The sequence below is a fragment of the Theropithecus gelada genome, chromosome 7b, assembly GCF_003255815.1.
Source record: "Theropithecus gelada isolate Dixy chromosome 7b, Tgel_1.0, whole genome shotgun sequence".
Lineage (NCBI taxonomy): Eukaryota > Metazoa > Chordata > Mammalia > Primates > Cercopithecidae > Theropithecus > Theropithecus gelada.
Window position 1 is genome coordinate 101,610,366 of NC_037675.1, and position 27,684 is coordinate 101,638,049.

Here is a 27,684-nt window from a genome sequence, read left to right on the forward strand (position 1 = left end):
GCAGGGCCCTGGTGGCACTTGAAGCAAGACCGCAAGCTGATGGCACTCGACCACATAGTGGGAGTGAATTTTAAAGAAAATCCCCCTCAAAGCCTCTGCTGGTGTAGAAGGCAGATAGTAGGGCCAGTGAGTGGGAGCCAGGGGAGGAGGCTTGGGTGTCATGAGACTGGATTTACATTTACAGGTGACAAAACAAAGACCCAGTGAGGGGGAGGGTGTGTGCAGGACAAGTCTGGGCAGAACCGTGGCCACACCCAGCATTCCTCCGCTAGCATTCCCTCATGAAAGATCACTTTTTCCAGGCCAAGGACCAGAAAAGGACCAGGCTTTAGGAAGAGGGCCGAGGTGCACGGAAAACAGTGCTGGTACGGAGAGGGTTGAGTAACTAAATTTTGACTGTTTCTTCCCATTTGGTTCTCACTAATGAAATCTTGTCAGATGTGCCCCTGCTGCTGGATTGGGTGGGGTTGGGACAGAAGCATGTGTGGTCAAAGGCAAGTTTATTGCAGTTTGGGGGTTGAATGCAGTGGATTTCAAACTGGCTATTTTGAGGAGTTCCAGGGGTCCACCAAGGTATACCAGGGCCCTCACCCTGATGCAGCCAGAGTAGTTCTTCATTGATTTTATGCAGTGGGACTCTGAAGAAAAGAAAAAGAAAAACCCCATAGCTTAGTGGGAATCCAGGCAAATTAAAACACAGATGAAGTGCTTATTCTCTTTGGCTCTTGGAGCATAATGTACATCCTTTTCCTACTTGGTTTGCGTGTAATAACATCATTGGTATATTTCAAAATATGAAGCTCCTGGTGCTGGATAATAAATGTTTTCCCAATTTTTCAACCTCTTACGCCCTTCATCGATGCCCAGTGGCCCAATGGCTGCAACCTCAGCACAGGGTTGAGAAAGAGCCCAGGAAAGGGACTTACAGACAGGCCTTCCCGGGAAGAATCAGGCCCAGCTCCATGTGCTCTTTGGAGGGGAGTGGAAGGTTGTTAAACCTCATAGCTCTTGGAGGTGGGGCTGAATTTTGCTTCTCATGAACCTCTTTCCATTGGAAATTACCTCTCTTTCTCCCCTAAAGAGAAGGAAGTACTGTACTGTCTTCATCTCCCTGGCCGCCGAGGCCATTTGACACCTTGTGCCACCTGAGAGAAAGCAGGCCTAGCTTGGCCCTGCCTGAAGGGAACAGGACGGCAAGCCCCTGGCCTCCTGCCTGCTCCCAGCTGCCCTCTGGTGGCCACTTTCTGAAAGCTGGATGTGTCTATTTACTTACCCACCCCTGTTCTCACTCCGGGGCTCCAGATGTTGGATGAGGCAGGGCCTTCGTACACCTCCATGCCAGCAGCTACCCAAGTCACACCGTCAGTCACACTCTTACTCAGGCTCTCCTGTGCCCCTGGCCCTTCTTCCCCTCTCACTTTTCCCCACACTTCTAAAATCTCACTCGTCCTGTCAGAATGTGGCTCCACAGATGGAGCCTTTTCCAGCCACCGCCCGCCCGCACCGTGACTTTGCGCTCCCTCCTGCGCTCCCACAGGGCTTACTTTTGCCTCTGTCCTAACAGTCAGCTGCCACTTGACATGTCCTGCTATTCCCACTGCATGAATCCAGTCAGGTTGGAAATTCGGAAAGTTACATCTTAGTCTCTGGACCCCAAAAACCCACATTATAAGCTCTCAGTATATCCATCCCTGGCTGTAGGCGCACACCAGGACCCAGAGGCTGCCGTGCCTGGAGTCCTGTCTCCTGACTCAGCCCAGGCCCCAGCTCAGCATCGAGGTCCTGTGGGACCATGTCCAGCAGTGAAGGCTGTGCACTGGCCTGAGCCCTGGGTCCCTCTGACTCACTGGCTCCCATTGTCACCTGAAGTGTCATAATGGGGTTGTAACCCATCCACCTTCTCTTGTCTTTCTTCAGTCTGTCCTCCCTGGGCTGCATCTAAAGGGCCCCGCGCCTGCCCTCATGCACGTTCTCTCCATACTCCTGGTCTCCTTCTGCTCAGCCTTTGCCCTGCTGTTGTGAAGCCTTCCCGGTGCCCCAGGAGACCTCAGGCACCCTTTCCCACTCCGCGTACACTGCTGCTGTCTCATTTGTTTGGACCCTGGGTTTGTTTGTCTAGACTGTGAGCTCCTCGAGGGCAGGTGTCTATTTCTGTGTCTCGGGAGCCCCGAAGAGAGATTGATACATCAGAGGTGTCTGGTGACTGAACAAGCGCCCAGCTTGCGCCCACGTCATATTATGTGCCTTGTGTAGCCTGACACTTCCTGCCATCGCGCCCTTCTTTGCAGACTAAGTCGGAGTTCCTGAACCAAGACCGCCTGCTGGCCGGCCTGTGAAACTGGGCTCAAGGTGAGGGGTGCTATCTGTGATTGAGGGACATGGTTAATGGAATTGTCTCACACAGAAATCGCACCCGTCACCTTGGCCTACTTATCACCACCCCAAACAGAGGAGCACGCCTTCTCCAGCCACAGCCTGTGGAAGGGCCTTCAGCTGCTGTGGCCCTGAGGTGTACGTACTGTGGAAGGAACTTCGGACGTGAACTCGGATCTGGTTCCAGTACCAGCTGTGCCAGGAGTGTGCCCTTGGGCATGTGACTGACTTTTCTAAGATTCAGTTTCCCCATCTGTGAAATGGCTGAATCAGACCCACCTCACAGGGTTGTTGTGAGGGAACCATGAGATGGATGATGTTTGTAAACATTCTTTGTCACCTTTAAATTACTGTAACAGTTTGAAGTTACTCTTTTTTAAAAAAATTACTTGCAAAGGTAACTAACAATATCAGCCGTGCACAGTGGCTCATGCCTGTAATCCCAGCACTTTAGGAGGTCAGGGGTCACTTCAGTGTAAGAGTTCAAGACCTGCCTGGTCAACATAGCAAGACCCTGGTCTCTAGAAAAGAATTAAAAATTAGCCAGTTTTGGTGGCGTGTGCCTGTGGTCCCAGCTACTCAGGAGGCTGAGGTAGGAGGATTGTTTGAGCCCTGGAGTCTGAGGCTGCAATGAGCCGTGATTACACCACTGCACTCCAACCTGGGCAACAGAGCAAGACCCTGTCTCAGGGAAAAAAAAAAAGTGACTAACAATATCAACTCCTGTGTAGTCCCAGCAGCCATCACATTGGGACACAGAGGGAAGCCAGGCTGCTTGGATCCTGATGGCCAGGGAACGCTTTCTGAGGGAAGCGGGGCTTGAACCTGGGCCCTGCAGGGCTGGGGGTGGATGGGGGGATCTGATGAGGAGGAGGACCACGGCACCAGCAGATCTCAGTGGTTTGGAAATTCAAATCAAGGTCTGAGAAGAGGCTCTGCCATACCCTGGGGATCTCCCTCTGTGCATTGGCGGTACTGCGCATGCCTCACGGGGCCCCTAATTTCAGAGCATCCCGCCCACATCCTGCTGCTGCCATTATCCTCAAAAGAGCTGCTGGCTTATTGCAGTTTACATCCCAGAGAAGAGAGGTCTCCTCCTTCCACCAGTCCCAGGATTATCTCCCTAACACTACTGGCGAGATTCCTTTGGAGTTTTAGTCTTCCGTAGTTACAGCCCAGGCGCCATGTGCCCAGTCAGGGTTTGAGATAGGTGGTGGTTCATTCCCCAGCCTTACCTCACCAGCACCTTCCTGATGCCTCCTGGTGGGGCTCAGGAAGCAGCCAGCTGAGGTGTGCCTGCCATGGTCAGCACAGAGGTTGACAGAAGTGGCACAGATTCTGGGGGCAGGTGACAGAGTAGTACCATGCCCTAGCTCCAGGCGCCTGCTCCACCCTGTCACATGGAGCAGCTGTGAAACCTTGAGCAAGCTGTTTCACCATTGTAAGCCTTAGTGTCCTCATCTTTTTTTTTTTTTTTTTTTTGGAGATAGAGTCTTGCTCTGTCACCCAGGCTGGAGTGCAGTGGCGCGAACTCAGCTCATTGTAACCTCTGCCTCCTGGGTTCAAGCGATTCTCCTGCCTCAGCCTCCCGAGTAGCTGGGACTACAGGTGTGCACCACCATGCCTGGCTAATTTTTGTATTTTTAATAGAGACAGAGTTTTACCATGTTGGCCAGGCTGGTCTCGAACTCCTGACCTCTGGTGATCCACCCACCTTGGCCTCCCAAAGTGCTGGGATTACAGGTGTGAACCACCGTGCCCGGCCAGTTTCCTCATCTTTAAAATGGGTGTAACAACCACCTCACAGGGTTGTCATGAGGCTCAAATGATAAAATAGATAGGACTGTGATTTGTAAGCATATGACACCATGAATGCAAGTTGTTCCTGGAGTGCCCAGGCCCTAGACACTGGGATCTCACCCTTCAGTTGTAGCCAGGGTCATTTCATTCTGGTGTGCCACCCCCCAGAGCTAAGCCATATAGTCCTTACAGAAAGGAACAAACCCCTTCCTGGATGCTCTTGTGCCTGGATCTCGGCTCCCTGGGCCTTCACAACACCCCCCTGAGATTGCAGGGAGACAGCAGGAATTACTTTCTCCATTTTAAGAAGGAAGAAACAAAGGCTCACAGTGCTAAGAAACTTGCCCCAGGCCACTCTGGTGAATGCAGAGCTCAAGGCCCAGAGCCCAGATGTCCTGATTTCCAGTCCAGGTCTCTGCCCAGTGGAGCAGACTGCCTCACAAAAGACCCTGCTCAGCTGGCAGCCCTCCACCTTTCTAAACCATAACTCAGCTTGGTCAGAGGTTGATTGTTACAAACATTTAACCTGCCCCGTCTTTCTAGCCACATACCCACATCTTCGAAAGTGAGGGAAGAATTCATTCATAGCTGTTTTCTTTTTTCCTCACGTAGCATGTATCATTTCTTTCCTAAGGAATGAGTTTTACAAGTAGCCTGCCAGCTTCAGGTCATATAGGATAAGAGCCAGCTCAAATATTTTGGTAGATAACTTGGAGACTCAGAAAGCCAAGTGCTGAACTTGAGATACAGTTTCCAGTGTGAGAGTGGACAAGCTGTGAGTGTTTGAGGCCCTGCCCGCTGCCTGTCGGCTGCCTGCCATCACTCATCCAGGGTGTCCACACAGCGGGGGTTCACGGCAGCCACTGCCTGACTGGCCTGCTCCTGCGCTTAGCCCACTTTGGTCCATTCCCTGCACAGCAAGCAGACTGCGTTTCACCTCTCAGTCAGGTCATCAGCCCTTGCCCAGAACTCTTTAGGATTTTAGCTTAACTCAGAATATAGTCCACATCCTTACCGTGGCCTGCGTAGCCCGGCACGCTATCTCTCTGAACTCACTTCCTCTCCTACTCTCTACCTCTCCTCCTTCATTCCAGTTACACCATGCCCCAGATGTGCCAAGCATGCTCCTAACTCAGGGCCTCTACACCCAAGGCCCCTTCTGCCCAGAATGTTTTCTCCCCAAAACCTCAGGGCTCCTTCCCTCACTTCATCCGGGCCTCTGCTTACACCACCTAATCGCAGTTTGTCTGAAGAACGACCCACACACATTCCTTTAATTCTCATTCTCTGCTGTGTTTTTCTTCCTACATGTTGTGTCTTTATTTGTTGCCTGTCTCTCCTCTCCAGATTGTAAGTTCCAGGGGAGCATTTGTAGCCACAGCTATGACCCCATCTGTGAATTACTGAGCATCTAATCTGGGCCATGCACCAGAACACAAAGATGAATAAGACATGGTCCCTGTGTTCACAGAGCTCACAGCCGGGTGGAGAGAGAGCCTTGTCAATACAGTGTATGTTATGCTATGATGGAGAGAACACAGGGCTTCTTGCGGGGGCGGCTGTGGTGAAGGGGAGAGCTACTGGGAGAGGCCCGAGGGCGGGCATGCCTGATCTGAGTCTTAAAGGGGCTGGACAGACGTTCACCAGTTACAAGAGTAGCCCAAAAAGAAGCAAAATAGGCAACGACGCAGAGGCATGTGAACCTAGTGCTGCCATCTTGGATGCATGTGGGAGAAGAGAAAGGGAGGGCTGAGGAACAAGCAGGACCAGGCCTAGAAGGGCAGGCTTTGAGCATAACATCCCAGGGCTTAGCCTCATGCCTGAAGCTGCGAGGAAGGTCAAAGAGCGAGTGAGAGCCAGGACTCAGATTTAACTCTAAATGGCTTCCAGTCTGTGTGCTCAGAACAGTGCCCGGCAGGTAGTGAGCACTCAGTGGTGGGTGCCACTGTCATCATCCTCCTCATGCTTCCTCTCTAGCCCCTCAGGTGTGGAAATTAAGTCCCAGTGAGAGGAAGTGAGTAGCCGGCCCAGGGTCACAAGGCCCGCTAGAATCAGTCTGTTCATCGTGTGGGGGAAGGATTTGGGCCGGGAGGAGGGAAATCAAGGAAGGAATGAGGTCCCAAGCTCCGGATGCCCCCCACAAGGCAGCAAGTGTGAGGGGTGGAGGGGGGATTCCTTTGAAGTCCGGTGTTGTGCTCTTAAAATCCATGTGTATTTTGCCTATTTGAACTGGATTCCAGGGAAGCAAAGAGGGAATGATGGGTGTTCCTGAGAGAGGGCGCTAAGGGAGTTGGGACATTTAGGGAGGGGAGAGATTTGGTGGCATTGGCTGGGAGCAGCAGTCAGGGCACTAGGACAGGCAAGTTGGAGCCTGAGAGGCCTCCAATCCCAAAGTAAGGATGAACCCAATCCCAAGGTTCCCATGTGGACCAGTGGAGAACCACAGTAGTTTCCTGGCCCAGGAATGGCTTGGAAGACCTGTGCTTTCTGAAATTGACTCCGTAAGCAGACTCAATGGGATAAGCGGAGGCAGAGGGGCCAGTTGGAGACTCTTGGAAAGCTCTCCAAGTGAGAGCATGAGGCTTGGATCTAGACAGGCCAGAGAGGATGCTCCTAAGAGACAGTTTGCAGGAGAGGAAGCATTTCATGGAGTCCAGCAGGGGGCCAAGCGAAGGAAGGCCGGAGGGAATCAAATGGGCCTTACTTCTGTGAGAAGGTGCCAACTTGGGTTTCCCATACCAAAGTTTGGGGTGGCGCCAAATTTAGGCATGCCTCACAGGCATTCTCTGCACACTTGCTCCCTTCTGACGCCACACCTACCCTGTTCCATCCCATTGCCCACAGGGTTAAGAGGAGTGCCGCCTAGGGAGTGTCTCCTGGCAGACACCTGGTGTCACCGAGGCCTGTGAGCCGGGCCCCACGAGGGGTCTGGACAGTCCTCCAGGGCCAGGGCCCTGGGAGCTTGCTGGAGTCAGGTGGGCAGGAAGGTTCTGATAGGTTAGCTGAGCGGCCTCATTAAAGATTGAGGGGGGAAGCCCACTTGGTGGCTGGATGGCGTATCAGTTTCCCACTGCGCCAGCCAGGCGACAGGGAAGAGGTAAGTGGCCCGGTGTGAGAGGTGCCCCTGGCCTGTGCCGCGGAGCCCTGCCCGTGATGGTCAGCAGGGAGTGGGCCTTCCACTGCTTTTGCTTCTGCCATTGGGACTGCACCGTGCTTTGCAGAGTGAGCTGTAGGTGACGGGAGCCCCTCTCTCTCCTCCCTGCTCCTCATGGGCCTCTCCTTTCACTCCCACCTGCTCCGGGGGTGGGGGTGGGAGTGCTGGATCTTGGGGCGAGTATCTGTCACTGACCACCTACGGGGTTTGCAGTGACATCCTTGCGGAAGCGGCAGGGTGGAACCAGCAGCTGGGTACTGGGAGACTTGAGCTTCTGTTCCAGCAGCACCATTCACTGGAGGCGCATGACCTTGGGTAGCTTTTCCGAGCCTCAGTTTCCCCACCTATAAAATGGGGTTAATAGGCCCAGCCATGGATGATTGGGCAGATTAGTCACAAAAAAAAAAAAAATGCAGTGATGCTCTGTGAACCATTAAGCTTAAGATGTGGCAGATTTTTATTGCAACTTGTTCTGTTTGAGGTTCATTTTAAGGTTAGTTTTGTGTGCCGAAATAAGCATATTAGGAAGAGAGAAAAAGTATTCTACAGGGAAAATAACTCACCTAAGGAACACAGCCTAGTGGGCCCAAGCCATGGGAGTGGGGTGTCCTGGCCTGGAAGCTGGAGACTGGGTCTAGCCCTGCTTTCCCCAGTGTGAATGTGAGCTTGGGCAAGCCCCTGCCCTTTCCCTGGGACTCGGGACCCCTCTACACAAGGGGTGCTGCTTACCGGTACATGGGCAGCACCAGGCCCCCTGTTGTCCTTTGTCAGAATTCAAACGCTTTTCCTCTCCGGTGTCTCCTTTTTGGCGCATGACTGCAAGGGCTGGTGGTGCTTCCCACTGTGGCCCTGGTCAGTCTCCCACTTTCTGAAGTGCCATCCCCACATCTGTAAGTGATGACCTTCCAGCCTGACAGGTCTTTCAGACCCTGAGCTCCTAGACACAGCTTTACCTGTTGGTCACCATGGAGCTGAGCTGTCTCTGCTAAGCCCAGGGCCAGGGCTTAGGCAGGAGGGTCTGTTGCAGGATTTCAGTGGGTCATTGGCTGTGGTAATCTGAGTAAGACACATCAGCCTGTTTGAGCCTAAATTCATGTGGTAAGGACTCAGCCGGAAAGACTGGAAAATTCACTCCGGGTTCCTTTAAGCAAGCAACTAAGCTGTCTAAGCTCGTGTTAGAATAGGGAGGGTGACAGTCGGGTATTTGTCTCCTCCTGAGCTGAGCTCAGAGGATAGAGTTAAACACTAGCTGCCTTTGTTTCCCAAAGACAAATGCAGAGCTGTCTGTTTATTAACCAGGGCTGAGCATCAGTGCACTGGGGTGGACAGAGCCCTGGGCCGGGAGACATTTGTTATGGGCTCTGGTCCCAGCTCTGCCACCAATTCCTGTATGGCCTTGGCCAGGTGACAGTAAAGGTAGTGGCCAGACCAAGCTTAGCCCAGTTCACAGACTCCATCCTTGCTTGGACACTTGTTCGCTTGGTGATAGGAATGGCACCTGTGAGGAAAGCAGGGCCTTGTGACAAGAGGGAGACATGTGCCGGGGATGGCCCAATCTCACTGTAAAATGAGGGGACCCTCTGGAAAGAGGGAAAGGAGCCAGCCAGAAAGATGGCAGAGCAGGGAGGAGGCCTTAGAAGGACTTGGGACTCTGCCCAGCTCACACCAGGTGGCTGTCGTTTGTTGGCCAGAAATTCCATCAAGCATCACTGAGCAAGTGCTGGATCCTTTGTCTCTGGCACTCCTAGCATCTCAGGTTCTATCTTTTCAGGGGCCCCAGGGGATGCCTTTCCCATAGAGACTAACTGGAAACTGAGCCCATCCCTTCCATCCCAGAGGAGCTGGGGGCTGGTGTCCCAGAGCCTCATAAATGTTCAGGGGTGGGCAAGAGGAAGGCCTTCGTCAGGAGGAGGGGTCAGTAGTGCCTCACCTCGTCTGCCTGCCTTTGGCTGTATAAATTAATGCATTACCTCAGACAGGAGCCACACCGCGCTCCCTGCCTACCCCGCACCTGCCACACCTCGTGGGAGATGGATCGCAGAGCAGGGATTCTCTATAGGGACTCTTAGACATTTATTTGTTTAGAGGTAGTGCATGATTTGGAAATCCAAAAAAAGGAATATAAGTCCACAATCCCGAGATACCACTGTTAACATTTTAGTATATTTCCTCCTTTGTCCTTTAGAGTTGTAGAAATTTGGAGCTGATGATCCTTGGTTCCACCCTTCTCACTTTATAGAAAACTGAAGCCCAGAGAGGAGAGGGACTCCCACACACCTAACTTACTGGCAGAACTCCAGCAGAGTTCACTCTGAAGGGGATTAGTACAAACCAGAACTGTCCGGAAGAGCACAGCCAAGGCGGGAAGGGACTGGAAGACAGAAGACAGGACGGGGACCAAGAGAGGCCTGGAGGGAAGTGCACCAGGGCCGCCAGACCAGCACAGAGAGACAGCCTTTGTGGTCCTGACAGACCACTGGGGGCAGTCCTGGCAAGACAGATTTCACCCTTTGGGAAGAAGACTTTGCCAGTGAGAACCACCCACCCCGGCTAGGGCGTCGCACTCGAGGTCAGACCGGGTGGCTCCCAAGGCTCTCTGTACAGCCCTGAGAACCTGTCCAGCTCCTGGGATACCTCTCCTGGTGCCATATGGATGGGCATTGAGGCAGCAAGGCCATTGGGTGCTGAGAGGCTGCAATGTGCCACACTCCTGCCCAAGAAGGGGCTCCACCAGGGGGCTCCGAGCTGCAGCTTCTCACACTCGAGCCAGGGCTGGGCTCCCCTTCTTGCTCTCCCTGCCTCTGTGCCCCGCTTGACCCTTCTTCCTCCATGTGTCCTATCCACCTGCAGTCTTGGTGACTCTGTGGAGGGCTTTAGAGTACTCTGTTTTAGGGTTGAAGCCTGGCTTAACTGTTGACTGTTCAGAGGCCACAAAGATACTACTTCAGTTCTCCAACTCTCCAGCTTTCTTATGGGTAAAGTGGAGCTCACAGCAGGATTCCTAGGACGAGGGAGGCTAAACAAGGTGACATCTGAGTCTCTGGCACAGGATCCTAGTACATAGTGTAATAGACACTCAATAAACTTGAGTTCTTTCCTTACCCCAACTCATTGTATTTTCTAAGTGGCACTGCCATTGGTAGCCTGTGGTATCTCACTCACTGATAGTTCGTGAGACCCAGTCCTCGGCTCAGCCACTGTTTCCCGCTCTGGGAGCTTATGAACCATTAGACTTCTGCTGTTTTCTCTAAGACCGTGTCACTCACTCTAGTCTCGCCCAAGATGCTCAGACAGTTTGCCCAGGGCCAGTCATCCACGTACTTAACAAGTATGTATTGCATTGACTATAGGTCAAAAACTATGGTAAGTACTGGGAATACAGAGGTAAGCAAAGCAGTTATGTCTGTGGAGTTAAAGTCAGGCTGTTCTGTTGGCCATGCTCTTCCTCCTGCCCTTCCTGCTGTGTGCAAGCATGTGTCATGGATCCTGGTGAACTCAGGGACTCACATTCAGAGTCCCTCGAGCAGGTGCTCTCCTACACTTGGGCCATGCCTGACCTGGTTCTGTCCTGTGACCCGCCTGAGTCTCAGCACCTCAGTCAGGCTATGAGGAAGTGGGAGGGGAGGAGTGTCACCTGCATCTGGCTCATTCTCTGTGAATCCCATAATGTGCGCCCAGATTTTTTTTTTTTTTTTTTTTTGAGATGGAGTCTTGCTCTGTCACCCAGGCTGGAGTGCAGTGGCGCGATATCGGCTCACTGCAAGCTCCGCCTCCTGGGTTCACACCATTCTCCTGCCTCAACCTCCCAAGTAACTGGGACTACAGGTGCCTGCCACCCCACCCGGCTAATTTTTTTTATTTTTAGTAGAGACGGGGTTTCACCATGTTAGCCAGGATGGTCTCGATCTCCTGACCTCATGATCTGCCCTCCTCGGCCTCCCAAAGTGCTGGGATTATAGGCGTGAGCCACCGTGCCCGGCCGTGCCCAGATTTTTCCTCTCTTCTGTGCCCTCCCTACCCCTTTCCACTACACCAGGACAGCTTTCTTGAAGATGGCAGTACCTTTCTTTGGAATCTTTTGTCAAATCCTTATGTCAGCGACAGATGCTATAAAAGCCTTTTGAAAAAGTACAATACAAAGACCAGGTATAAGCTCATCTCCTCCTCGGAGCAGCCTGTGAAGGGCACATGGCAATTCTTCATGTCCCTGCTTGCAGAATAGCAACAAAGGGGAGTGACCTGCCAAACGCCTGCAGTATGTCCCAGGTAGAGATGCCACCAGACGGGAGCCGGCCTCTTCCAGTGCTCACTCTCCCCAGTGAGAAGGGACTCAGACCTCCTGGCCCCACTCCCCGTCAGTCATATAGACTGCCCTGGGTCTATCAGCTCCTGTCCCCTGTGACTGGCCCCCTCACCCCATCTCACCACCCCTCCCTTTCAGGAGGGCGCATGACTGAGTCTGGCCCAGCCTTCCCTCCCCTCTTGTGTGTTTCTCCCCACCTCATGGCTCCTAAGAGTGAAAGGGCTCCTCTGAGTCACTGCTGTGTTTGGGAGGAGTGGGTGTTTGATGGAAATTAGACTTGAAGCTGGAAAGTGGGCCTCCAGGACAGCAGGAAGTCACCTCCTTCCTGAGAGTCATCATAGTCCAGCGGGCCCTGGAGCAGGCCAGCCTGGACTTGAGCCTTGGCTGGGTCTCAGCCTCTGTCCTCCTGCAGCTCTTTGTGTTCAGAGAAGAGGTCAGCCAGGGAACCTATGGCCTGGCCTGCTACCAGGTGTGAGCCCTGCCACCAAGGGCTGGACCCACATGACACCAGGAATGCCCAGCCACCCTGCTCTTGTTTGATGTTGGACCTAAAATTTCCCTTTCTGATTTTCATTTGTCTGTAGCGTGATGGGTCCTTTTATTTTTCCTTTTTTAATTTTTGAATTTCTCTCATGCTTGTTTCCTATCTCATCCTCTTTATTTTGACTCGACAAAATTTATCTGAGATGAGTGAGAAGAGGATGAGAGTTTTCTTAGTGGGAGTCCCAAGTCAATGGGCCAGGCCCCTGCCTCAGCAAGATCAGCTCCTAGACTCTACAAGCTTGGGATACTGGGGCCAGCGTCACAAACCCTGTGGCTTTGGGCAAGTCCCCTCACCCCTGAGAACCACCACCACTCGTCCTGTGTACTTCAGGGGGCCATGGTGGGACCAGCTGGGCAGTGAGTGCATGCAGCCTGTAGAGAAGAAGGTGCTCCGCCGAGGGGACCTCACCAGCAAGGCCGCGGGGGCAGAGGGCCACTTAAGCCAGCACACAGGCAGATTCCTATCCAACTCAGCAGAAAGATCAACAGTGTACTTTCAACAGTAATGCAAACAAATATTTCCAGCACTTTATGGCTTACCATATACTTTTTACTCCTAGAGTTTGTTTATTCCTCACAGCAGCTTGGTGAGGTACCACTATTAGCATTAGTGCATTAGGACTCCCATTTCATAGATGAGGGCACAGTAGCCTGCCTAGGGGTGCATGGCTAGGCAGGTATGAGGCAGAACGCAGGCCAGGTCCTCTCGTGCCCACTGCCTGCCCAGGTTAGTACCTCATGGGAACGAGACAATTAAGATGTGATCCACAGACCGTCATTGCTGTACATTTACTGTACAAAGGAGCGCACCTCATGACCACAGAAGGTGACTCCACGTTCTGCCACTGTGTGCAGAGCCACAGGTCCTCTAGCAGAAAGGCGTCTGAAACTCACAGCCCTGCGACAAAGGCTGGGTCAGCAGCCCCATGGCTTTAATTTGTCCTTAATGCCTCTGGTCAACAGAGGGTACCTGGTGCTGGCAGGGCATCATTACACTGCTGCCTCTTCTCTGGACAAGCATGAACTTGGGGGACCCCTTCTAAGCCCTGTATCTCTGTGGCTTACCTCCTAGGTTTTTGTTTTCACTCAGGTCAGTTCAGCATGACTCCTTCACCTGAACCTTTTTCCCCCAGGATAAGTGAGCTTGAGCCCCCTCTCCCTTTCCCGACTCAGTTCAGTAGAATATACGGAGTGTCTGATGCGAGCCAGTCTGTGAGAGTGGAGTGCAGAGTGAGACGTGCTCTCTGCCCGCGAGAAGCCCAGGGTCTAGTACAGAAGAGAAGGCAGCTCCCAAATTACTAGAATATGGGTGAGAAAGCTGTGAGTTTTTAAGAGAGGCGCATGGGCACCGGTTGGTGAGAAGGAGCATGAGGACCTGCGGAGGGCTTCATGGAAGAGGTGACCACCAAGCTGGGCCTGGAAGCCTTGCTTGGTGGAGACGGCAGAAAAAGGTGACCCACATGGGTTGAGTAGCGCACAAAACAGAGACGGGAAGCATAGTGCGGCCAGGCCCAGTGTGCAGGTGCAGGTGGTCAGCTATGGAGGGCTGTCGGGGAGGCGCAGCCACAAGGTGGGCTGGGGCCTAGCCTGAAAGCCTTGAATCTTATTCAGTGGAGCCTGGGCCCAACCTAGTACAGGTCATGTCTGTGTTTTCCAGACGTCATTTAGGCCGCACTGTCAGAATGAGAGTGGAGGTGAGGGTCCAAGAGAGAGAGACACCAAGGCTGCCAGGTGGCGGCAGAGAAGCGGGGCATTCTGTGGGGCAGCCAACACAGCACCAATGAGACTCCATTACCTAACAAGCTGTGGGAGGCAGAGAGGGAAGAACTGGGACCCCCACCATCCCCATCACCCTGGCTCCTGTGGGATCCAAGCTCAGCTCGGGCGGCAGGAAGTGGCTCTAAGGTACTCATCTGCAGCATGGGACAGGTGCCACATCCTCCGCCTTGGCTTCTGTCTGCATCACCCAGGGAAGTCATGTGTAGTGTCTCACCACGAGACACGAGGGAGTCTGATTACCAGCAGCCAGGAGCCTTCCTTAGCTACTCCTCCCACTGAAGAATCACTTGCCGAGGGACTGCTGCCTGGAGCTTCCCAAGGGCCACCAGCAGTCTGCAGCAATGACCTTCGTCCCTGTCCCTCCCGCTGACGGCCACGGGGAAGCTGTGCTGGGGGCGGAGGAGGCCAGGAGTAAGGAGGCAATGGGAACCTCAGGTCTGTCACAGTTACCCTGGGTGACATTGGACAGACCCCTGTGCCTTAGCTCCTACCCCTAAAACAAAGGGACTGTACTTCATGATGTTCAGGGCCATGATGGCTCAAAACAATTGAACATTTTCTTAGTTTAAGAAGAATGGCAAGCTTTATGCAATCAATGCAATCAAGTGTTATCCTTTCCTGCTCCGTCGTGTCTAAAACTCCAGCCAATTTTTAATTAGGTCTTAGATGCAGGGGCCAGAGCCCCCTCGAAGGGCCAGGGCTCCTGTTGGACTTCCCCACCCTCCGGAGAAACAGGTTGGGAGGGTGCTGGGAGGACGCCAGCCCAGCAGGCAAAATGGGGAATCCAAAGCACAAAACCACACAGGCCTCTCTGCGGGCAGCTGGCGGCCATCTGGGGTCCTGACAAGGGTGGAAGACAGTTACGGTGACCTGGGCAAGGCCAGCCCACAGACACAGAAGGATCTTGCGGCAGCTGGTGGAGCCCAAGTGTGGAAAGGCCTCCATCCTAGGGCAGGGCCAACCCTCAGACCAAGTGCTAGACAGGGTCGCTGGGACAGGGACTCAGCCCCCAGAAGGATGAAATCCAGATCCAGGAGTGAACTCAGCCCTTGAGACCCGGTCTTAGAACAAGGCGGATGTCCAGTTGTCCAAGCCAGAGCCCAAGGCCTGTGCCAAACTCACAGCAGAGCAGCTCAGGCATAAGCCGGACATGGAGCGGAAATGCCAGGAATTCCTCCCGCCTCAGCCAGGATGAGTGGCAGTCGGGGGGTGGTGGGGACACATGTCCACAGCACCTTGCACGCCGTCCGAGGACAGCTTGCAGCTCTTTTGGCAGCATATGAGTCTGCCACCTTCATCCTTCGTTCTTCAAGCTGGTCTCAATCTGACACCACTGTCTGATTGAGTTTAAGAAAGAAAGTGGCATTTGCACGTGGTTTGCATCTGCCACTTGCTGTATATAAGACCTTGGGCAAGCCATTTAGCCTTTCTGAGCCTGGCTTCCCAGCTGTTACAAGTCCTTATGGGAGCCTTCTTACAGGGTTGTGAGAATTAGAGTTAGATTTAACGTTAAATTAAGAAAAGTGCCTGGACATTGCTCTGGTAATATTCACATATTCATTCCTTCTGTTTCTTGAGAACAAGGAGGGAAGAACCACTAAGACCTTGGTCCTCTATGAAGTAGGAGGGAACAGGGGTGTGTGGGGACATCCTGGGGCAGAAACAAAGCCACTTCCCCATCTAGTCAGGGAAGTATGAGAGCAGCCTGCCCAGAGTCCCTCCCCCAGTCACTGTGACTCTGCAGTCCCCTAGTGACACCTGAGCTGGCAGAGAAGGAACAGTCAGCTTTTTCTTAGGTGGGGGCGGAAGCTTAGCTGTGGCACAGCACAGGAAGCCCTGCACAGACGCCAGCTCCAGCCTCCTCTGAACAGGAGGTCTGCACAGCAGGAGGTCCCTCCTTCAGGGTCCAGGGCAGGGGTGTGGCCAGAAAGTTCCGCACCAGTCCAGAACAAGGGGAGCAAGGGCAGGGCCTGGCTGCTTCCCACCTGCAGCTCCAGATGCCCTTTTCAGATAGCAGGGGTCACCCCAGGGCTAGAAGCATGGGCCTCAGCTCAGACACACCCAGGTTTTAACTCTGACCGCGACATCCGCCAGCTGTCAGTGTCTGTCCTTTGCTCAGAAAGTGGAATCAGCCGAGCATGGTAGCTCACGCCTGTAATCCCAGCACTTTGGGAGGCCAAGGCAGGTGGATCACAAGGTCAGGAGATCGAGACCATCCTAGCTAACACGGTGAAACCCCGTCTCTACTAAAAATACAAAAAAAAAAAAATTAGCCGGGCGTGGTGGCGGGCACCTGTAGTCCCAGATTCTTAGGAGGCTGAGGCAGGAGAATGGTGTGAACCCGGGAGGTGGAGCTTGCAGTGAGCCGAGATAGCGCCACTGCAGTCCAGTCTGGGCGTCAGAGCGAGACTCCGTCTCAAAAAAAAAAAAAAAGTGGAATCAAGTGGATTTGTTAGGTTTGGCAATCCCCAGTTCCCTGGTGATTTTAATTAGAACATCCTGGTGGGATGTAAAGAGGCCAGATTCAGTGTTAAAGGGTTGAGGGGATGGTGGCCAGCAAGAAGGCTGAAGCAGCAAGAAGATAGTTTGAGAGGGAAGGCAAGCAGGGTCAGTAACTGAAAGGGGTAATTTTTAACCATGTGAAAGTTTGGGTCTCATTTATTGGTTCAGAATGAAGAGCCATGAGTGAGAGAGAGGGTGATTGAGAGAGTGAGGTGAGTGAGGCCAACATTTAAAAAGATTCTTAAAGATGTCTCTTCTGCAGCCAGGAGGTGGGCACAGATAGAGAGCACTCCAGGTGGGTTTGTTGGGGCCTTTCTTCCTCTAACCACTCTGTTTCTGTGCTTCTCTGCCCACAGGCCCCTCCAGCCAGCGTCAGGTGCAGAATGGCCCCTCTCCTGATGAGATGGACATCCAGAGAAGGTAACCCAGCACCCACAGGGGCCAGGCTGGGTGGCCAGGGGTGCCTTCAATGGGTGAGGATGTACCAGCAGCCAGGGCCAGGACTCCTAGAGGCATACGCTGCAGGAGGGTGCAGGGTGCAGGCCAGACCAGGAAGAAAGAGGGGGCCAGTGCACAGCCGCTAGTCCCGGACACCAAGACCAGGAATGACCGTGGGAGTCTGGCATTCTATAGAGAGTGCTACTGACCTCCAGCGGGATGGCTCTCAGGGTGACCCAGCAGAGCCCAAGTGCTCTCCATTGTCGCCTCACTTCCTCTTCCCCAACGTAGCAGGAGACAGTCCAGGCATGAGGGATTCAGCCTGGGGGGCAGTCGCTCCCATGGGATGGGGCCAGGGACCATAGGAATGAACCCTCTCACCCCATGACACTCTCACCCCATGACACTCTCACCCCATGGAGCTTCTAAAGTGTTAGCATGAGGGGAAGAGGAAGGGCCAAGGCTGTTGTCCTGAAATTACAGTCATGGTGGGTCCCCATGGAGCAGCCTCCCAAGGTCACATTGAACCTAGGTCTGCCCTCTCAGCGATGGGTCCTCTGCCTCTTCTGTGTCAAGGGAGGTAGGGCCCGGCCCAGGCCTTCCTCACTCAGCTTTGTCAGACAGGGAGTCAAGCTGCAACTCTCTGTGGCTGCGCTCAAGTCCAGTCCTGGACCAGGAGTCAGGAAAGCCGGCGTCTGCCCCCACCTCCCCCTCTCACCAAATGGCATGGGGCTTATCCCAAGACCTCCTCTCCTCTGGCCTTTTCCTGAGACTGAGAAATGAATGCCTTGCAGCCTTGGGCAAGTTCCTCTCCAAGCCTCAGTTTCCCAATTTGAAGATGGTGTTGGCTTTGCTCTGCCTGTCTCATCCACTCACCCTCAGGGCTTTTCTTACTGTTGTCCCCATGAGCCAGCTGAAGCCCAGAGAATGGAAGTGACTTGCCCAGAGTAACCAGGGAGTCAGGCAGAACCCAGACTGGCAGTCAGGTCTCACTCCAGCTGCAGCTCCCTGGCAGGACCCAAGGCCGGCCCTACCCACAAAAAGGCGTGAAGGAATGAGCCACCAGATGCCAGGTGTAAGCGTACAGGAGTAGATGGCCGCTAAATGGGTCCTTCATTTCTCTCGAAACTGCTTCAACACCCACAGTGCTGAATTCTGTACCCCAGGGCCCAAACCAAGCTTTGTGGGGTCACTGGCCGGCTGGGAATGGGAGCACCGCCTGGCGGTCGGGGTGTGAACAGCAGGGGACAGCAGCCGGGCGCGGTGGCTCAAGCCTGTAATCCCAGCACTTTGGGAGGCCGAGATGGGTGGATCACAAGGTCAGGAGATCGAGACCATCCTGGCTAACACGGTGAAACCCTGTCTCTACTAAAAATACAAAAAATTAGCCGGGCATGGTGGCGGGTGCCTGTAGTCCCAGCTACTCGGGAGGCTGAGGCAGGAGAATGGCGTGAACCTGGGAGGCGGAGCTTGCAGTGAGCTGAGATCCGGCCACTGCACTCCAGCCTGGGCGACAGAGCAAGACTCCGTCTCAAAAAAAAAAAAAAAAAAAAAAAACAGCAGGGGACATACCCACAAACACATACACTTGCCCCAAGGCAGGACCAGAGACAGACACACACACACACACACACACACCTGCCCCAAGACGAGACCACACACACACAAGCACACACCTGCCCCAAGGCAGGTCTACACACACATACCTGCCCAAGGTGGGACCACACACACACACCTGCCCCAAGACGGAATCACACACAAAGACACACCCACACACACCTGCCTCAAGGCAGGAACACACACACGGCAGGGGAGACTCTCGCTTGTCCCACGCCACTTTATTGGAGGCGGACAGGGGCAAGACTTAGTGAGGCAGAGACTCCAAGCATCCAAACAGTATCACAGGTTCAGACGGAATGAATATTTTTCACACATCGTCATTTTACCATGGTTTTCTAGGTGTGTGGCTCCTGCTGGGGAGGTTTCAGCACTTTGAGACACTAATATAGATGCTGCTGGGAGCTTTTCAGACCTTAATGCTAAAAGGGGCTTTTCTTTTTTTTTTTTTTTTTTTTGAGATGGAGTCTTGCTCTGTCACCTAGGCTGGAGTGCAGTGGCGTGATCTTGGCTCACTGCAACCTCTGCCTCCTGGGTTCAAGAGATTCTCCTGCCTCAGCCCCCTGAGTATCTGGGATTACAGGCGCACGCCACCACACCCAGCTCATTTTTGTATTTTTAGTAGAGACGGGGTTTCACCATGTTGGTCAGGCTGGTCTCAAACTCCTGACCTCCTGATCCGCCTGCCTCACCCTCCCAAAGTGCTGTGATTATAGGTGTGAGCCACTGCATCCAGGCATTCCATAATGTTTTAGTTAAGGCATATACCCTACAAGAACCCCATGAAATAGATGTTTCTGGCACTCCCACCAAGCCCAGAGCTGCCTTCAGAGCAGTCCTTAACCCTGTGTTTCCATAGCAGGTGTTCAGTTTGCACCACACCAGCTGAGCTCTTGATGCTGTCTGTGGCCTGCATGATTTCTTAAGGTGCCTCTCACTCCAGAAGTCGGTCCCTGGATTCTGTAGATGTATCTGGGGCTCAGTGTCCTCATTCATCTTGCCTTTAAGAGCACCCTGAGGCCACTCTGCCATAAGGAACTGGGATGTGAGTTCCCACTGTGGTGCATATAGCAGTGTGCCACAGCATACCAAACGGCCCCCTAGACGAAGGCGGGCTGTGGCCGGTCTGTGGTAAAGAAAATGAGAAGTGTAGCCTTTGTGTCCATTTCTGCTGGCAACTAACACACCTGAGAACTGTGCCAGGAAGCTTGGCCAGGTCCTAAGAACAGGCGTTCCTGAGACTGGGTCTTTTGAGGCCACAGGCCCCCAAAAGCCAGATGTGCCCATCTAGCCCAGGGAAGAGCTTGGTCACTCTGGGGAGTGGAATCACGTTGGCCTTCCATGAGGAGCTCTGTGTTCAGTGTGCCTGAGACTCAGGAGAGAGCCGGTGCTCCCATTTCGAGAGCTGGACCCAGCCACATCCCCCTCCTGTTAAGTAGAGGCAGCTGTGGCACACCGTGGTGCTTGTGGAGCACTGGCGAAACCTGACTCTGAAGCCGGGGCCTTGTGGGCGCAGCGCAGGCACCAAGTGTGCTCTCCAGTGTGGAGAAGTCAGACTGCCCCGTTGTGGTTGCTTTTCAGACAAGTAATGGAGCAGCACCAGCAGCAGCGTCAGGAATCTCTAGAAAGAAGAACCTCGGCCACAGGTGAGAGTCCTCCTCCCCTAGGGCTGACTCCCATGCTGGTGCCGGGTGGTAGCCCCTCCACGTAGATGAGGCCCAGGGACACACGGGGCGCTGTGTGAGTAGCTATGGGGAGCCTAGGTCTCAAAGTGCGACCGCCACTTCAGATGGTGAGGGTAGCAAAGAGAGCAGAGCAGAGGCTTGGGGAGTCTGCTCAGCTGGGTCTGGCCACTGCCCACCAACCTCCTCCGGAGTGGACATTCAGCCAGCACTTCCCGTGTCTCAGGCACCGTGCTAAGGGCCGGGGACATGACTACGACTGCAGATGCAGTTCCTGCCCTCAGGGAGCCCACTGTCCAGTCAAGGAGACAGCGAACCCACCCTTGCCGTGTCACATAGTGCACACTGTGGCAAGTGATGAGCAGGTGCTGAAGGCCCACCCTGGGTCAGGGAAGACTTCCCACAGGAGGTGCTGCCACGCGTCCGTCTGGGACGTTTGGTGGAGCTTAGCACATTAAAGGAGAAGGACAAGGGTTTTCCAGAAATTGTTGTGTTCACTGATAGGCAAAGGACTAGATAATTTACCAAGTGCTTTCATGTTCTTTGTCTTGTTTCATTTTCTCAAACACCTTATGAAGTGAGCAGGTGACTATTACCCTGTTTACTGATGAGAAACTTGAGCCCTTACTGGTTACAGGAGCGCCCTGCTCATGAGATGCTGACTGACCCCATCACCCCCACCTAACTGCTGCAGGTTTCCTGCCCCCCCCCCCCACCAGCCACTCTGCATTTCTGATGCAGGTCTGACACTGTCATCATGTTGTGCCTTCCCCATCACTCTTGGAACAGCCTGTGCCCGCCCTCTCTCTCTCTAGTGCCTCAAGCACTTTCCATCCTTTTCCTCCTTCCTCACATTTTGCCTCCGCCTCTTCACCTAACTGAACCCCTGCTCTCCAGTCATGTCCCAGCTCCACAGTTACTTCTGTGAGGAAGTCTTCCGTGAACTTCTGGCCAGGCTGGGGCGCCTCTTTGTATACCAACATGGCGCCGTGTGCCTGCCCTTGGTAACACTTGTCAGCTTGCCACAGTCCTCCATCTGCATTCACCCGTGCAATTCGTTGACTGTTCCTCACAGGCTGTGAGCACCCTGAGCAGAGAGCTTGTGGCTGGTTTTCCCCGGCACCATACCCAGCACCTAGCACATTGCCTGGCACAAAACAGGCTCAGGCAGCACTGGCGGAGGGGGCTGGATGGATGATGCTGGAGCCCAGCACTCAGCATTGCGCCCTGACCCACGCCCCCAGTTGGCCCTGGGACCCACAGTACCTGCCACGGCCTCCAAAGACCAAGTGTCAGTCACAGTTGGATCTTGGTGACTAGCTTCTGCCTAGGGGATGCTAGGTGCTTAGAAGGAGCAGAGAAGAGAAGAGGCACAAACTGTAACCAGCCAGCTTCCTCTCCCCCTGGAAAAACATGATTAGAGCAAGAGGAAATTGCCTGGGCTCAAGGAATGTTAAGCAAATAGAGGACACTGTGGGTCCAGCCAGGCCCCGGAGTACTGAGGACACCAGAATAGGGAATAATTGTGCCAGAGCCAAGTTCATCCCATGGGGGCTTCCTGGATGAAGCAGGCCTGGAGCTGTTCCTCATCCCTCTGAGGAGCAGCCTGCCCTCTGTCCTTCCTCTGGGAAACCTGAGATGAGAGCAGCAGGCTTAGCCCCCAGCTGGGTGCTGGAGCTGGCTGAGCCTCACTGTTGCGTTTCAGGGCCCATCCTCCCACCAGGGCATCCCTCATCTGCAGCCAGCGCCCCCATCTCATGTAGTGGGCCTCCACCGCCACCCCCACCCCCAGTCCCACCTCCACCCACAGGGGCTACCCCACCTCCCCCACCCCCACTGCCAGCTGGAGGAGCCCAGGGGTCCAGCCACGACGAGAGCTCCATGTCAGGACTGGCCGCTGCCATAGCTGGGGCCAAGCTGAGAAGAGTCCAACGGGTAAGACCTCCTGTGCGCGGGGCGGGAATGGGACCGAGGGACGCTTATGCCGTCTGCAAAGTGATTGTATTCCTTCCCCCATCTGTGAGACACTGAGCAAACTGCCTCCCTGCCCAAAGCTAGCTGGCCCTTGGCCCCTTTTTCTCAAATAAGAAATTGCATGGGACAGCAATTTGAAATTATGAGGTGCTTTAGTTAGCCATTGAGCCTCACATTGACCTTCATACGTGGGGCCAGAAATATGTCCCGCTTTAGAGATGAGGAAGTGGAAGCACAAAAGCTGAATAATTTGCGCAAGTCACACCGTTTATAAATAGCAGATTTTGGACTCAAGCCTGGGTCTCCTGAATCTAAGTCCATTGCCCTTTCCACTGTACAAAGCTGTATCCTGGCAACTAGGTCCACCTGGCTGTTTCTTCCCTAACCCTTGCTCATATATTCTGGAACTGTGCTTGTAAGAATAGCTCTGATACAGACCTTTGGCTTATATTGCGTTTCCTTCCCACAGAACAGTCTCTTCTCCTCTCCCTCCCTCCCACCATGTGTCATGGCTGGTCTTGGCAAAGACACTGACCATGAGCCTGCAGGCTGGGGTGTGTCTGCGACCTGTGTGACCTGGGCTGGTCCTTGTCCCTCCGTTGATTCTGGTTTTCTCCCCTGTGGGGTTGGGGAATAATGGACTAGATGGCCCCTGAGGCCCCTTGCAGTGCTGCTGCCATAGGATTCACACGCACATAGTCGCCTGCATCCCCTCACGTAGTTGCTGCTCCCTGTTCTGCCATCAGCAGCAGAATCTAAAACGTGGCCTCCTTTTTCCTCAGCCAGAAGATGCATCTGGAGGCTCCAGTCCCAGTGGGACCTCAAAGTCCGATGCCAACCGGGCAAGCAGTGGGGGTGGCGGAGGAGGCCTCATGGAGGAAATGAACAAACTGCTGGCCAAGAGGTAGGTCTCTACACCTCCCGAGACTTGTTGTGCCTAGTGGGAAGCTCCTGGCCCCCAGTGCTGCACACAGAATCCTTGCTTGACCCCAGAATCTTTGTTCCCTGGGTTTAGCCAAGCAGGGGAAACTTACTTAAGTTTACCCTTCCCAAGGGCTTAGTGTGAAGCAGCAAGCCCACAGGAGTCCTCTAAACTCCAAATCCTTCATTTTAGCTCAGCAAGTATTTCCTGAAGCATCTATCATGTACTAGCCCTGTCCTGAGCAGAGATAAATTTGGAGACAATTTCAAAGATAAACGCAGGAAAAAGAACAGTCCTTGCTCTTAAGATCCTAACAGAAATAAGATGTGGCTACAGTGGTCGAGTTTGCAGAGGACACTCTGGTGAATGTGTGGTGAAGGCGCCCCATCCTCCAGGATTCATTATGGAGGACTCAGGAGGAGTTATGAAGGGTAGGAGCCCAGAGGCCATTGCCCTGAGTGACGGAGAGAGAGCAGTTCCATCTATATCCCAGCCGGACTCTAGGGCCTGAGACCTGGCCATGTGTGTCTGCTCGCTGCAGCAGGTGTGGCTGCAGCCTGCCATTGTGGCTCTCTGCTGTTCCCCAGATGAAACCCGAGCAGGTGGGGAAGATCATCCAGGTGTTTCTCAAAAGGGATGCAAAGCTTGGATTTTATTTTAAAATATGACTTGGCATCAGGAATGTGCTCACCTTGGACTACCAATATCGTGGCTCACCTAGGCACCAGAGGGCACAGGAGCAGGCCTCTCCTGCCAGAATAGAGGAAGCTGCAGCAGGGACCCTGTTCCCTTGGTAACCCAACCTCCACCCCCTGCCACTTTGTCGCCTTCTCCTGGCCCTCCCAGCTGCCTTCCAATTGGCTGACCCAAGTGAGAACTCTGTGTGTGCCCAGGGTCTTCACACTGCAGTCCTAGTTCCTCTCATTACCTTCCCGTGGCTCCATGAGGATGACGCGAGATGACAGAGGCCCACAGGTGCAGGCAGCTGGTGTGGCACTTCATGGCGGGGACACAGCCTGGGTTTCCTGCCAAGGGCCTCTTTGCGTGCATCACAGATGGCAGGGAGGGGAGGCTCCGCATGTGTCAGAACAGCAAGGTGGATCCACAGCACGGGCCTCAGCGTGTGTAAATCGCCAAGACAGGAGGCAGGCTTCTGAGCAGTTTCCTGTGAGTGAGTCCAGGTGTGCGGGGCTGACAGCGGTCACACAGAGGTGAAGGGCTCCGCAGGGGAGAGGCCGGGAGGGCCCCGCAGGGGAGAGGCTGGGAGGGCCCCGCGGGGGGAGAGGCCAGGAGGGCCCCATGGGGGAGAGGCCGGGAGGCCTCCCGGAAGGATGAGGACATCCTGTGCTGTAAGAGGGACAGTGGGCAGAGTTAAGGTAAAGCTGGGAAGGCTGACGCCCCCTGTGCCTGGAGAGCTAGGTGTGGAGGAAATGGACCAAAGGTCTGGCTGGAAGAGGGAGCCTCCTGGTGCAGGGCATCGGGTTCCACCTCAGAGCACTCAGAGGGGAGGATGGGCCACAGAGAAATAGAAATCGTTTTGGAAAAGAAAATATGAATGCTCTCCCTGAGTCCTAGACCACGCTGAGGGGAAGCACCTTTCTGTCTGAGAACAGGAAAAGGCCAGTATTGCCAGGAGCCAGTGAGATGCCAGATGCTGGTGGGAGAGCCAAGGCCCTCCCGAGAACACACATGCTTTGCATAGCTCAGCAGGGATCAATCAGGTTGCTCTTTGAAATCCACCTTAGTGATGGCTCCTGGGTGGAGCTGACCATGACAATGCCCTTGCCAGGTTTCTTTTCATGTCGGTTGTCTCCTGCCTCTGAGGGCATGCAGTTGAGTCTCTCTGCCAGTAGTGGAGGACAGGAGGGAAATAAACGTGGACGGAAAGCCCCTGTTTAGCAGCACTTTCACAGACACTCCTCCCGCCGACACCCCCTGCGAGCGGGTGGCTTGGTCAGCGTTCTGTTTCTAGGAGATGGGACGCTGGCTGCTGGGGGCAGCTGGTGAGGTGAAAATGATCATGGCTAGGCCAGTTAGGAGACTCTGACAGTCCAGGAAGAGATGATGGGGGCATGCAGGAAGGTGTCAAAAGTAAAGACAAAAAAGACAGGCGGGTACCCAGATTTAGAGGTAGAACTGACCAGGCTGACTGTTACAAAAAGCTGGTGTCAGGGGTGGTTCCCTGGTTTCTGGGCTGAGGGACGAGGTGGGCAGACCTGTCCTGAGATGAGAGCTAAAGAAGGGGGAGCCAGCTGGGCCCATCACAGACAGGCCACAGACAGAGGCCACGGCCCCTCACCACACCTCAGACCAGTTCCATGCTTGATGGGCAGCTCATCTCAAGTTGAAGAGCCACAGAAGCCTATCTCTGGGGAACACTGAGGGTCTGCCTGTGTAGACCTGGGAGGTCAGCAGATACCACTGAGGCCAAAAAATGTAGGTGAGGTTTTAGAGTACATGAAACGGGGATTCATACTGGGGAGGGCGTCACGTGGACCTATGCCAGGGCTCCTCTTCTGAGCATTTCCAGGCTCTGAGTGGCATTCTAGATTGGGGAGGGCATGGCTGGGTTAACTGAGTTCCGAGACACGAGGGCCTTAGGGTGAAAGTGTCCAATGTCCTGACCTGTGTGACAGACTGCAGCCCAGAGAAGTGCCTCTCTGTCCCATGTGGCCAGGTCTTCGGTGTCCTGGGAACAGAGCGCGCCCGCCTCGCCTCCCCTCCACCCCTCGGACACTACAGCTGCCGCCAGTAGAGCTAAACAGACACAGAGGCATCTCGCCCTCTCTATCTAAACCAGTTTCATGTCCCAGGCCATGAGCACACAGAGGTCCTGGACATTTGCCTGGGCCTGGCTCCTCACCAGATGGGGCCTGGACAAGCCGCCTCCTTCACACCGTCATTTTCCCCCACAGGTTTATCTGAGTGCTGGGGTGGGTCTGGCAGGGAGGAAGCAGAAGAGTTCTGGGACAGTGTGAGAACGTGAGGAGCTGATCTGTATCGTCCCCTTCTCTGTGCCTAGGAGAAAAGCAGCCTCCCAGTCAGACAAGCCAGCTGAGAAGAAGGAAGATGAAAGCCAAATGGTGAGCAAGCAGCCTGCCCCACCCTCAGGCTTCCCACTGAGATCAGTGCATCGGCAGGGAGGCTCTCTGATCTCAGGCGAGGCCTTTGGGACCTGCGTGGGATGGGCACTTCTTCAGGTGATTCACAGGAGGGGTGGAGGGTCTCTGCAGCGCTTGGCCCTGCACCACCCTGGCCCCAGCGACAGGCCTGCCCTCACTGAGCACCACCGACCAGACACTGCTCCACCCTTGGAGCTGCAGCCCAACAGGGGAGAAACCTGGGGCCCTGGCACTGCACCGCAGGGCTACTTCGCCTGCCCAGGAGCCCCAGGGAGCACAGACCAGCCAGGGTCTCGTCGGAACTGGGACTCCAAGAGTACACTGCAGTGGGGCACGTCTGCCAGAAGCCCAGAGAGGTTTTTATTTTCAAATTATTTCTGTTTCTAAAGACCTCTCTTCCAGCAGGAGCTTCAGGTGAGCTGTGGCAAAGGAGCCCTGGACCCCTAGCTCTTGTCCTTAGCAGGCAGCCCAGAGCCAGCCTGGCTGCCGGAACTCCCAACATCTGCTTCCACTTAGGGCAGCTAATTCTCTTTTCCTCTGTGTTAAGCTTTTCCTATAAAAAGACTGCTACTGACAGGGCTAAGTTTAGCCTTAACTACAAATGCCTTAAAGGTTCCACCTCAGTGCAGAATGAGAGAGGAAATACAACTGCCAGGGACCAGAGTAGGCTTCCTGCCCTGTCCTCCCATTAGTCAGGGTCATGCTGGTGTTACCCTGAGGCTATAGCCCTCCCAGCTGATCCGCACCTCTCAGCCCTGTCCTGGGCACATAAGGGTCCCTTTGCCCCACTAGCCAGCTCCCATTCAGCCTGCACTTCTCTGCATAAACCTTACTCCTTAAAAAACAGCCTCCCGGCTGGCGCAACACTTCACATGTATAATCCCAGCACTTTGGGAGGCTGAGGCAGATGGATCACCTGAGATCAGGAGTTTGAGACCAGCCTGGCCAACATAGTGAAACGCCATCTCTGCTAAAAATATAGAATTAGCTGGGTGTGGTGGCACATGCCTGTAATCCCAGCTACTCGGGAGACTGAGGCAGGAGAATTCCTTGAACCTGGGAGGCAGAGGTTGCAGTGAGCGGAGATCGCACCATTGCACTCCAGCCTGGGCAACAAGAGTAAGACTCCGTCTCAAAAACAAAACAAAACAACAACAACAAAAAAAAAAACAAGGCCGGGCGCGGTGGCTCAAGCCTGTAATCCCAGCACTTTGGGAGGCCGAGACGGGCGGATCACAAGGTCAGGAGATCGAGACCATCCTGGCTAACACGGCGAAACCCCGTCTCTACTAAAAACACAAAACAAAAAATTAGCCGGGCGAGGTGGCGGCGCCTGTGGTCCCAGCTACTCGGGAGGCTGAGGCAGGAGAATGGCGGGAACCCGGGAGGCGGAGCTTGCAGTGAGCTGAGATCTGGCCACTGCACTCCAGCCTGGGCGACAGAGCGAGACTCCGTCTCAAAAAAAAAAAAAAAAA

The 27,684-nt window shown here is 54.1% G+C and overlaps 1 protein-coding gene across 2 annotated transcripts in view; it reads left to right on the top strand.

The window, feature by feature from the left end:
* EVL (Enah/Vasp-like) overlaps positions 1-27,684 on the top strand; it is a 179,330-nt gene that overhangs the window by 141,409 nt on the left and 10,237 nt on the right. For both annotated transcript variants that reach the window (XM_025391224.1, XM_025391223.1), the window contains exons 4-8: positions 16,811-16,874; positions 20,091-20,155; positions 21,897-22,126; positions 22,948-23,069; positions 26,110-26,170. In XM_025391224.1, coding sequence (XP_025247009.1) covers positions 16,811-16,874; positions 20,091-20,155; positions 21,897-22,126; positions 22,948-23,069; positions 26,110-26,170 — 542 coding nt within the window. The remainder of the gene's footprint in view (positions 1-16,810; positions 16,875-20,090; positions 20,156-21,896; positions 22,127-22,947; positions 23,070-26,109; positions 26,171-27,684) is intronic.